The 13,339-nt window shown below is 37.1% G+C and overlaps 1 protein-coding gene across 1 annotated transcript in view; it reads right to left on the bottom strand.

Annotated features, from left to right (window-relative positions):
* PPAPDC1A (phosphatidic acid phosphatase type 2 domain containing 1A) overlaps nt 1-12,263 on the bottom strand; it is a 38,746-nt gene extending 26,483 nt beyond the window's left edge. The window contains exons 1-5 of the mRNA XM_010013708.1: nt 12,218-12,263; nt 9,305-9,483; nt 5,356-5,446; nt 1,978-2,041; nt 643-767 (exon numbers count right to left, since the gene is read on the bottom strand). Coding sequence (XP_010012010.1) covers nt 643-767; nt 1,978-2,041; nt 5,356-5,446; nt 9,305-9,483; nt 12,218-12,263 — 505 coding nt within the window. The remainder of the gene's footprint in view (nt 1-642; nt 768-1,977; nt 2,042-5,355; nt 5,447-9,304; nt 9,484-12,217) is intronic.
* Between the last annotated feature and the right edge of the window lie 1,076 nt (nt 12,264-13,339).

The raw sequence follows: 13,339 nt of genomic DNA, 5'->3' as shown, positions 1-13,339 counted from the left end.
AGAATCAAAGAACCACCCCTCTACTGGCATATTGCCATAGCTTCTAGTACTATAGTGACTTCTTGAACCTCACTTTGTATCTAGATCATTAAGATGGACAGCATGAAAACAATGCAACATGATCTCTATGCATTCCTTCCTATCCCTTCCACCTTCAAGCATAAAACCTATGAAGAATCCTTAATGATGAAAGCAGTTGAACTGCCTTTGTGATTGGAAATTTGGCTTAAAAGATGTAGTACTAATTGAAAGATATTAACTAATTCTTGTTTAAACTGTGCAGGTTAGACATGACTTGTCACATTTCATACTTCAATGGAATATAACAAAATAAATAATTACTATATAGACAAAGGTTGCATACAGAGGTCTGTATCAGGGAACAGTCACCCCTCAGAAACACACTGTTTTCTTTAACCTTGAATAGTGCTTCACTCACTCCTGCTGCGGCTCTTGGTGATGTCAAGTGGTTCTCAAGACAAGGAACAGGCTCACAACTTTATTTCTGGGAGTGGTGACCTAGGAGAGAAGTCCAAGCCCCTCCAGCAAAACCCAGGTTCATGATCTCACAAAAAAGAGCAATTCCAAAACACAGATAGGACAGCTTTTTACAAAAGAGGCACTGCATTTAAATGAACTTACAGGAAGAGTGGATACTCGGAAAGCTTTTTCTGCCTTCAGACACCAGATCTGGATCACCTGTGCAGTGCATTTCAGAGTTCATTACTCCATCTGGAAAGCAGCGGTAAAAGAAATCGGGACGCGGTCTACAAAAAACACCATGGATATTAAAAATATAAAAGCTGTAGTAACAAATAAACCTCAAAGTGATTATTACATTTAGTGCTTATTACATACAGAGTTCATTCCCTCCCTTAACACAGCAACAAAAACCTGTACAATCTTTTAGGCTGCAAAAGACCCTTAAGATGACCGAGTCCACCCTAAGTCAAGTCCCTCAATTCAAAGTCACTTTCTTTGCAGTCAGGCTCTCTCAGGGAAGCTTCCAGTGCAGCATGCAAGTGGGATCTGAAAATCATACTGTCATACTGATCCTGAGCTAATAAACCACACAGAGAAGCACGGCAAATGACCAGAGACAAGCTGACAGAGCAACTAGTTGGCTTGAAGTGCAGGCAAAATGAGCTCATGTCTGCCTGAAGAAGATGGTGCAGACATTCCTAATTGTATTTCAAAAGCACTTTCAAAAGAAAAGTGCCAAGTACCATTATTGTCAGGGCATTAGTACTATAGCAGAGAGGGTTCATCAGAAACGAAGCACAAATACTGCTTCCTCAGTGCAAGAAAGGTGAACAAAAATTGCAGCATTTCTCTATTAAATAGTGTATTAAAGTCAAATATTTATTTTTCAGATGAAATTATTCAAAATTCTGATAAAGAGACAAATAGTACCTAAAAAATATATTTTCCAGAGAGTTTTTTTGCTAACATTTTTTTGAGCCCTCTGTTCAAATTTATGCTTTCCTAAATAAATGTCCTACTTAAAGTCCACTTACAGCTTAGCTCCAAGGTTTTATCTGCCATGATTCTTGATGTTACCTGGAAATACTACATTCAGTAATATGCTTCACACAAAATGCATGTACTGGGTTATACAGGGATTCAAATGATTCCTCTTTAATCAGACTAGTGGTACAGGCATTTGAACTCCCACATGCTGTGTTGCCAATTTAATGAACTGATTCCACCTCACACCTTTCCTTTCAAACTCCTCATTTGTCTGGATCTGTCAGCTGGTCAAACAAATAACAAAACACAAAGGCATAGACTCCTGCCACAGTTGGCTGTCACGTAATGAAGTTGTACAACATTTGCACCAGGAAAAGGACAGCTTCACAAGAGCCTGTTCTAATTCAGAGCAGTACCTATCTTTTTATTAACACGTATTGTATTTGTCAATCTGCCTTCGCTTCTCTTAACAGTTAAAGCTACTATTTATAACATGACAAAACTTACCTTCCCACTATTAATTTAATAGTATTTGTGCAGACGCCATTCAGAGCTAGAGCCAAGGAAACAGCTATAAAACAGAATGAACAAACAGAACAATAATAACCTAAATACCAGGCAATAAATCGTAGCATTACAGCATTTCATTTACAGACTCTTAACCTTTACTGGACTGAAAACTGAATGATCTTTGCAGCCTACTGTTTTTCTTATTACCCAGACTAAGGGCAGACCCCAGAACATTCTAATAATCATGATTTTGTGCTGCTTTTACTCTTGAGAAATCTTATTTCATTCTACAAAGCCAGTATTCTATCATGCCGTCTGCACAGGCATAAATCAACATCTGGAAACAATTATTAGAGAATCAAGTACTGTGTTTATCAGTTTTGCAATTTACTAGGTTAAAATCTTATGTTCTTTGGGTCCAGAAGAGTTCCTATATAGACCTATATATAAGATATACACTTAAGTGTATACATATATATGCACATGTGTTTATGGATGTATATATGTATATGTACAACAATTAAACAGTCCACTTTCAAGCTAAAGGATTGCCTTTTGGCTAAAACTAGAATTGGATTATTTTTTTCATCTTTACTTTTGAAAGGATGTGGATGTTTTGACTAAAACCCTTGACATTTTCCCCTCATATTTGCTCCCAATATTAACCAATTGTCCTAATAAAATTGAAGTAATAAACAGGAACTGTCATACTAGGTATGACTGAATCATCCTTTGTATTTGTACTTCTGTGCTGAGTCCCTAGACTTTCTGAAGAACCTCATCTAGAGCCTGTGAAGCTCTCTTCCTTGATTTTGGTGGCACTTGAGTCCAATGCATACACTCCTTTTAGATTAAAACTGAGATTTAATGTTGCAGTCCACACCTTAGCTCCCTGTTACAACACAAGAGCCACTGATTTTTATTTCCTATCAAAAAAACCCTATGAGGCAAATCTCTGATTTCCAACTGAACAGTTACAGGAATACAATGACAGCTACATGAGCTATTTTCTCATTGGACTGCTGTCTCAGATGCTACACTTCAGCAGCATTCATCCTGTGTCCATAAAATCTGTGCCAGAGGATATTATAGATCATAAAAATGTGCCTTATAGGACCTATTTTTCTTCAAGTTAAAAAAAGGAGGCCCTCCATCAAAGCAAAAACAAGGGTTTTCTCTGACTATAGCAATAGCAGCCAGCAGAAATAAAAGAACAAGTCACAGACACTGATACTGTTCAAAGAAGTCTTCCACTTTCAACACCTATGTTCAAAGTGACCAATCAATCCCATGCTCTCTTCTTCCTCTCAGTTGTTTTCTCTCTGATATTTATGGTGGCTGCATGGTGAATTGACATTTTCCACAGAGTCAAATGCATATGTCTAGCAACATTAAAAAATGGGAGACGTAGATATCTGCTTTCTGAGACATGCAGCAAAGTTTAATCTTTCCATTGTGTTTCGTCTTGACTGTTTGTTGCCTACCTGACTGAACCATGCTTCCACTGCTGCATATTCCTTATAATGCAATCCAAGCATCTGATAACAGTGTGAATGTAAGCTGATAAACAAATTGCAACTGCTTTCACTTTGTTCCCTTTAGGAAAGATTCATACTGCCCATCAAAAGTCATATAATCAAGTCAGTAGAGTGATCTACCTACTTCCAGTGGAAGGATTAAGGACACCTACAGTAGGCAGCTAACTACTCCTTACCCTAGATGTACTGAATCACCTTCTTTATATTAATGGCTACATGAGGAACAAAGCATTTTCACATCATTTTACCTTTTGATTTATTCTATGTATGATGCCTAAAGAAATTCACCTTTTGGGGACTTCCAACATTATGAACACTATGTGCCAGATCTCAGCAAATCAGCAAAGCTCCACCACAGTTACTGAATCTTCGCAATCAGCTTCACATCACCAGACACGTTAACATACTGAATCATATTAATGTACAGTATACTTAAACATAAATAAGCCACAAGAAGTTCCACATGTACAGACAGTAGAATACTGAACAGGGATACCCTGCAAAACAGAACATCAAGGATGTGGTTTCCTTAAAGTCTGGACAGCAAGGAGAATACTTGGGAAACTGGCAATTTTTCTCCTGGACATTCTAGAGGGAATAGTAACAGATGGCAGGAACAGCAGAAAAAATTAATGTATTTTTAGAACAAGAAGGTGAGAATATGTGATGGAGAAACTCCTTTCCTTCTTAAAACCCAGAGAGTTAATCTCAGAACTGTGACTGTATGCATTTAATGAGTCACAGTTGTTTCTACTTGAATGGACTTCTCAGTAAAATATCACTACAAAGCATTTCAGAACTTACTACAAATGACTGGTAGCAGCCAAAACAAAACTCGGTCTTTTCACACTGGTGTTAGAGCAACTGGAGAAAGAACAAGCAATGGGAACCCAGTCTTGTCTAAGAAAATTCCAAAGGTATTTACATCCTTTCTAGCTAAGGCAAGGCTCAGTGTTGTTTGACCTCACAACCTAAGGGCCAATAAATTAAAGTTTAAATTAGCCAGTAAAGGAGATTTTCGGAAATAGGCACATTTCAAACACACTGCCAACAAAAACATTTACAGTTCTTAGTGCCTTCAAGTATGCTCTGCCAGTGAAAGTTCTTCAGTCAATTTTGGTCTCTGGCAATATCTATATAAACAGGATCTGGGCATGTATCACTGAAAGAATTCAAGAGATAGAAGCAGCCAGAATTAGCTGGAACAGTTTAAGATTTACCATCCCCATTGTATACCTGCTCCTCCGCTCAAAGTTGCTGTCTACAACTATAACTAGAGCTCACCCATAACACAGCCATAGCAGTTCATAGCCCAGCATTAAGTGCACATCTAACAACACTGGCAGTTTAAAATGAAACACCAACTTGTGATTACAAAAATTGAGCCATGAGCACGGACTTTGCAATGGGGAACAGTAAATTCCAGGAGATCAGAGAAAACAATGAGAGGAGCAATTTCCTACACTAAGCAGCTGAATCTCTCAGGACTTTCCAGTCATACCATTAATTTAGAATAGCTACAATTATAAATAAGAGGTAATACATTGGTTGTAACAGAAAAATATATATCTGAACAGTCTCTCAGGTGGTCTTGTCTTTGCTAATTGAATTCTGGCTCTTGCTAGCTCGATTGTGGAATGAAGGCACAGAATTTGTACACTTAGAAATCTGCATTTAAAAAAAGGCTTTTCTGAGATGGTTTGCAACTACATCTGCACTGAAACCAATGGTAATGGACTGTAACAGAGACAGGTTTTCTTCAGGGTTTAGACTACAATTGGAATCAATCTCTGAGAGCTATCACATGTTTTTCATCTTGAAGAATGACATACATTACCTAAGAAAGCCTCTTTGATTTCAGTCCTGTCTGTTCGCCGGATTATTTTGACCACAAAAATGACTGCTAGTGGTGTAAGGAATGAAATTGCCTGTAAAATATAACAAATACCATGTGTGAGAGCATCAGTTCCTTTCCAGTCCAAGTCATTAATAATTAGTTTCAGTTAGCTCCCTTTACACTGGAAAGCTGAATGATCTTTATCAAACTCCTGACCTTAAGCAAAGTGGGATCATAGAATCACAGAACAGTCTGGATTGGAAGGCATCTCAAAGCTCATCAAGTTCCAACTCCTGCCACAGAAGGACTTTTTTTTGCAAGTACAGGGCAATGAATATGTTCAAAATGCACTGAAAATGCAACAGGAATCCAAAAAGCATCCTACTTCATTCAGTGCCTGTATACTGCAGTCTGTCCTCCCAGAGTAGGGATTTATTGTCTTTCTCCAGAAAGATAAATCGGTTCCTACCAAGCACAATACAAGGGAGTTTTTCATTAGTAGCCTGCCATGAAAACTATGATTTTGTTCCCAACTGGTCCTTCCATCATCCCTTCTGTCTCAGACTTTCAGAAGTAAAAAGCAACTTGTAATCCAGTTATGCTTCTTGTTGGTTCTGGTCTAAGTTAACCAATTCCTTTCTGGAATATACAAACCTCTTCATAAACACATTTCTTCAAAAACAAATCAAGCTTTTTCAAAAGCATTTATTCTCTTGAAGTGGAAATGACTGGGGTTTTAAACAAGGTGAAAATTAAGCTGTACGTGGCACAAGGGGTGCGAGGGCTTAAGTAAGTTTATGCTACTCTACCGAGGCTGAACAGTGCTTATTTCTTAAACAATCCCACTGAAATAAGAGCTAGACAGGACAGGCAGGTTATGACAAAACACACACAACTCTCTTCTTTTTATAACAGAAATTAATCCCAGTCCTCATTTTATGCTTTTAGAATATCTGAGTAGGCAACAGCATGAAAATGTACCATATTTGTTATTTTGGTAGTGCATCATGGACCAGATTCCCCTCACCTGCATCTGCAAAATATGTCTAACTCAGTGAGCCATGCAGATTAAACCACAATCTGGAGTCTGCTCCTCTTTTTTACATCTAGAAAGGCAGGCACCAGGTTTTCTGCAACAAAGACGCACCATTTCCACTTAAAACTCCCTTCTGTCTATAGTATGAGTGAGATTTACTTAAGTTAGGATGCTAGTCTCATGGTACTGCTCCAGAAATGTTCGATTCTCTCCATCCTCAGCAACAGTTTAATTTCTGCTTTCAGAGAAAAAAAGTGAAATAAAATAAAGGCTTAAAGCAAAACCTTGAATTATCAGTTTCATTCTAAAAAGTAAGGATTGCCACTAGGAAAGAAAGAAGATAGCTGCATGCCATTGTTGAAGAACACGTAGAAATATAGCCAGAAGACAGGCTCTTTTGCACAAGCAGGAACAGCAGAAAGTATTAAGAAAGAATAGAATTCAAGTGGTAGCCTGCTCCAAATCATTTTACAATCAATCCTCAGAAATCTGGTAAAACTGCAGATTTCCTCATATTTCACAAGCATATGGATTTTTGTGACAGATGAAGATTTATTCATGTTTGCAGTACATTGCTGTTCCTCACACAGAAGCATTAGCTGGAAGGTGGATATTATTCTATTTTATTTTTATTCTGCAGCAAAATGCACATATAAAGGAAGTTTGGTTTGCTAAGGACTCCTTTCTCTTTATTTTGCAGAAAGATTCTGTACGATTCATTTCCATAACAGATTTGGCACCAATCTAATGAGCAATAGTCTCTTCAGATGCATCTCAGTAATGTTTTCTTTTCCAGCAGTGAAATATTCCAAAATTGCCTTGCTTTTGTGAAACATGGACAAAATCTCTCTCATTCATTATTCATCCTGGCAAGCCAGAGAGATGCTAAAGTTATAGGGACTCCCACATACTTCCGTGCATTCAAGAGAAGTTGACAGTACATTATACTTTCTAAGACAAGGAATATCCACTGACAGAGAGGCAGAACAAGGCTCAGGTCTTTCCAGTCCTTGGTGCTACCCATGCAGAAGTTGGCGTTGTCTAGCTTACATCTAGGTTTGGAATATTCACATTTCTCTTAAATTCGTATCTCTCAGCATATAAAATAATCCAGCAGTTCATAAATCTTAGAGATTGCTTTCTGGTAAGCCGCAGTCATACGCTTTGATATCAGAGTATCCCACTAGCGGCAAGAAATTCTTTACAGAATGAAAGCTTGTGATCAATGTTAGATTTGGATTTTTCTTCTTAATTAAAGAAATAACACTTAGAAATTATCTATGTTTATGAATTTTAGAAGCTGTTCACTGAGCTGCTTGATGTCAATGGTCTCCGCCAGAAAGAGAACACAGACTTTACAAACGTTACTGACCCAGAGCTGCCTGGAAGTTCCACTATAGTGAAGTATAACAAAACCTGGCTCTATGAGAACTGGTTAACAGGGAAATATATTACACATATCCGAGTATTGTGCTTCCCAGTGATTCTGCCTAGAGAACAGAGGATGGACCAATGATTGTCCCAACTGCTTGCAAAAACAGTTTCACCACTGCAGCAATGCCCTGCACAGTGATTCACTATTAGCTCTTGAACTCTTCAGTTATAAACACAGATGAGAGAAACCAATCAAGGTAGTGCTCAGCATAAAGAAAAATGACAGAATTAAACTTAAGAGTCTTTCCTAATACAACAGTTTAATGTTTGGGTTTGTGGGCTTGGGGTTTTTTTGGTTGTTTTAGACAGCTATATTCCATTTCAGGAAGAACATATGTTTTCAGCCATCCATTTGAAAAAATCCTTAATAGAGCTTCTTAATGCAGTATAAACAGTATGTTGGTGAACTTAAAACTAGGTCTTCAGCCTCTGTCTTAGAAAGAACAGATATATTGGCACTTCAGAAAAAGGAAACACCTTCAAGTTGATCCTCAATTAAAAAGTTTCCATAACTGAAAACCTGATCCTTTAAAAGAAAAAAAATGAAGATAAATTACAAAGCTGATTTGCATTTAGTCTGAATTCAAAAGCCTTAATCTGAAAAGTAAAATCCTGACTTCACTGAAGACACAGAAAAGGATGTTTTGATGTAAGGGTACTAAGATTTGACGTCATCCACCATGTCCACTCCTGCAAAATCTCCACTTCAACTGATGAGGCTTTTGCAAACACTGACATACATGTTTTAGTAGCCTGAACTATAACTGTAATTTCTTAGCATCTCTGTAGCAGTCTATCTTACTGCACTCGTATAGTTATATATGCAGATTACTATGATTGTTAATCATTGTTAGTGAAGGTTTTATCAAAAACATGAATTTTGTTAACCAGACAAACCATCAAAATCAGACAGCCAGCTTGCGTGTCACCATAAGCTGTGATGGGGAGAGCCAGAACAACAGTGACAACAGAGCAGCTCTAAGATATATTCAGTACACTTGCTGGCAGAAGCTAAAGCAAAGGTTTTGTCTACATGGATAAAAAAAGTATTTGGAGTGAAATAGTCAAACATCTCAGTGTCTATCATGCCTAAAACAAACAGAAGTTTGAAATTTAAACACTTAACCTAATAAGAGCATAGCAAGGTTTTGTCAGGTCACCCAACCACCTAATTCAAAAAGCTTCTCTAATCATTTCTCTAGCATCCCTCTAAATTATCATAAGCTTAAAATCTTAACCTGCAAAATTAAATATTAACCTTCAAAATCAATATTCATGAATTCAGTCGCCTGGTAATGCTGCTTTTTAGAAGCTCCCCACAATTTCCTACATTTTGCTATTTTGGACATCACTTGTTTGGGAAAATATTTGTCATTAGAATTAAAGAAACATCCTATCAACCTGAAAGATTTGCTACTGCTTATCCTTACTGTCCGTACCTTACAGCCATCAAATGACCAATAAACCTTTAGTACTTACAAACATAAGACGCGTAGGTATGTTGTCTGATTGCACCAAAGGATTTTTATACAGCCAGATCTCTTCTGGCTGGATAACCCTCTGGAATGGATCCAAAAATTCTGTAAAACTGAAAATAACAATTAAAGATGCAATTTTTTTCACAATTTGCAATGATAAGCAAAAACCACAGAAGAATCCTGCTGATTTAAAACTTCCCCAATGTTAATTACGGTATAGCACACATGAATTATCCTTATAGTACATTGCTATCCTACCTCACTGCATCTTGGTAATATAACCTTCGTAAATATACCTTTAGGAAGTCTATATTCTACAACTTGGTAACAAGTCTTTAAACTTTACTGTGGAGAATAAATTGTCTTTTTTTTTTTTGTGGGAGAAGTGTGCAAAGAATAGCGCGGGGTTAGAAAATCACATGGTGGATGTTTTACACCAAAGAAACTATATAGCAAATATCAAATACAAAATGTGTTTTTCAAATGTCAAGATCCAGACTTTGAAGAATTACAGTTATATCTGCAGGATCACAAAGCAGGGCGAAAGAAGCAGCCCAGACAATTCCTTCTAGTGACAGAAAGAACAGATAACTTCAGAGAATATCTCTGAAAAACACTTACTCCTACAACAGGATGAGCTCATAAAATCACATTCAGATTGCCAGTATTTTGATTTGGCTGTCAAGCTTAAGACAAATCTAACTCTACCAGACAGGTCTCCTCATTCTACCAAAGCTGGTTGGTTTAATTTCAGTCTTAAAGTCATTTAGCTCTCTTAAAAAACAAACAATAAAAGAAGAAACCAAACCAACAAACAAAAGCAGCAAAACCACCCACTGTTTTGTAATAATGTTATTTTGAAAGGAAGATCATCAAAATAAAAAGGTTGAAGTTACATTGTTAGGTAGAAAGTAAATTATTTGTGTGGGTATGTTGTCCAGCACTGAAAGAAGAAGGAATTGTGATCTTTGACTATAGTAAGAAGTTTCAAAAGCTTTTTAGGATTCCATAAATTACCTCTATTCATTTAAACCATACTCCTTTTTCCATGGAGTCCTTCACTGTCCTCTAGCTCTTCTTCACTTTCTTATAATCTCTGCATTAGCTATTCTTCCACATCCCCAGCACACACTACTACTGACCCCCTTTACCGGAACAAGCTTACTCCAACTAGACAGAAGGTACAAAACTCTGTCTGCTCCAAAGAGCCCAACCACACTCTTCTCCCTAAATGAAACCAACAAAATCAGCATACAAGTAGCACACAATCTTGCCACTTGTACCAATAGTTTTGCATCCCTTACTGACCTATATGGACAACCAGATTCTTCTGGAAACTTAAGGAGTCTGGTATTGCAGGGAGAATATTTACTATTATACTTGGCTTCTTCAAAACCAGAGTCTGACCCTGCTCTCCAAAGCAGGTGCAAAGTGAATTTCAGAAGTGTCGAAACATTTTGTGGCAGCATTTTCAAGCTGAAAACTTAAATAATTTTTATGTTTAGAAAACATTGGCTTGTGCAAGACATGAATAAGGAAAACATTTATAAAGAGAACATTTCCAGGAAATAAAACACCTCCTTTACTAAAAATTAATTTTACAATTTTTCTCTTTAACTAGAAGAAAAAAGGTTGATTTCTGGCCAATGCAAGTAACTTTGTTTCCAAATTTCAGCTGACAGTCCTAAAGTATACTATTTTATTTTCAGTCTTTAAAGATATTGACAGCAGCTAGAAGAAATTAACTGCTGTTTGAAAGGGTTTAGTGGCCAAGTAAAGTCAAAGGTCAGGGCATGACATCCTACACACATCACCTGGGAGAGCTGAACAACAAAGTTCACAGCTCTACCATCCAGACTTAACATTTGTTATGAAGAGATATACAGGATCCATGGCCACGATGTACTTCACCACTGTGAACATAAATAACATGCATGTCTGGGCATAGAAGTGAGAGAAGACAGCTGAGTTTCAATGACTCTTTTAGCCAGCCACATCTTTCCTGACATACTCCCTCAAGTATCTGTTGGTCTGGCTGTTCTGAGGCAGTTCTCAAAGAACTAGGACTGATGATATGCCAAGGAATGCCTTGAAGCACGGACGCGTTCTTTGACGTATCCAGACCTAAGAAGCATTTCTAATTGCAAAAAACAAACAATACACAAACATTTCTGCTTCAAGGTGATCACAATATACCAATGCACCAGTCACATTAGACCAGAGATTTAAATAATATGACATAAAGATATTTGACATTAGGAATGTCAGAGTTAAAGGTTTGGGGCTCTTTTTGTTCTTTTGTTTCCTGTCTCCTTGTAATGTAAGAAAACTAAGACTAAAGTATTGTTGTTTAAATCTGAGAAGTTAAACAAAACTCATATTCCTAGTTCTCACAGGAATCGTAATACAACACTGCAAATACATGCTAAGTCATAAGATTTCATTCCTTTAAGAGCAAAACAACACATGTAGAGATGAAACTATAATAAATAATATAAATAGTATCTGATTCCGATTGAGAACTGATTTTCTGATTAGTACATACTTACTGTCTCTGTACTCTTCTAAAGAAAGATTAGTTTCAACGTATCGATCAATGAAACTAATAATTATTATAGTTACTATTGTATTTAATAACAGCAGGTTTGTATCCAATACAATCCTAATTCTGATTATGTACCCATTTCTTACCATGATTTGTGTTCTGAATGTCTTTCAAGAATAGTGTTCAAATGTGCTGAAACATAATGCAAAAAATAAGTAAAAATGCTAAGACCAGGGAAATGAAACACATGGTGGAAGCACAGATCAAAGACTCCATGAGGATATTTATGCAATGTTTCATTCATTCACTACCAGTTACTGGTTTCATAAAAACCCCCATTATTTGTCCATATTATCACAAAGCTTTTACCTTGATCAGTCTGTGGTGTGCTGCTTCTATAGACACTATCTTCCATGGCTACCTGCTGCTAAATGGAAATGAAGTTAACGTACCTTGGAAGTGCTTGTGTCCTCAGAAAAGAACAGGTTTTTAGTGTAGTGTTGTAGGTAGTAATGCTGGAATGGCCAAAGCAACCTCTGACACTTGGGCACCCGTTCCTCACTGATGTTTTTAATTGGATTAGGGTTCCCACTTCCCCTAGGTCGCTTTGAAAGTCATTGTTAAAGGCTCTTGAAGTTAAATAAGTTCTCTTATGTCTTAAATACATGTTATTAGGCTTAAGTGTTCAAAATCTTGCTTGTTAAATTGTTGAATATGTCAACATTCAGAAAATGTAAGGCTAAAAAGCTAATACTAAAATCAATGCTCCCACCTGCTACAAGGGGATGTTGTATGATGGAGCTTGTATTTTCAGCCATAATAGAAAATGCCTAGGAACCAGTTTTCTTTAGCCAAGGACTAAGTTCATTTCCAATAACATCTACTCATTTAAACAAGCTTGTGCTGGCTTATGAATAGTAATAGACTGTACTTTAGGTTAGGATGAAGGAACATAGATCACTAAGTGTCAGGCAGCTTAGAAACCAGTATGTCCTCATGATTGTTTAATAGAGTACAGAGGGAATTGCCTTCAAGCTAGTGAAATGTCGTATCCAGTCACCCATCGGTGATGCTTAAAAGAAGAAGAGAATTGTTCTCTTATGAGTCTTGGCATAAAAATTTAATTAGCAGCTGAGCTCCTTTTGAAGATGGAAAAAAGTGATTTCTTTTTATATAGTCACTTCTCTTTAACTGTTTATTTTGTATTGCTCTATTGTTCATGCAGACAAGATCTGCTGCCTTCTACCTCTATTCTTTTTCTCTTTCAGTAATGATACTGAAATAATTTTACTGTGTGGTGGGTATCAGCCAGATACAGTAGCTACCATTCCCTGGCATTCAGCAGCATGAAATCAAGTAGCAATGGCAATTGGAAATGACTACCGTTGGAGAAAGAGCAATAAACCGCATAGAATCATAGAATAATTAGGGTTGGAAAGGACCTTAAGATCATCTAGTTCCAACCCCCCTGCCATGAGCAGGGACACCACA

Source organism: Nestor notabilis, unplaced genomic scaffold (genome assembly GCF_000696875.1).
Source record: "Nestor notabilis isolate BGI_N333 unplaced genomic scaffold, ASM69687v1 scaffold6224, whole genome shotgun sequence".
Taxonomy (NCBI): Eukaryota; Metazoa; Chordata; class Aves; order Psittaciformes; family Psittacidae; genus Nestor; species Nestor notabilis.
This window is presented reverse-complemented; position numbering and strand designations above follow the sequence as displayed.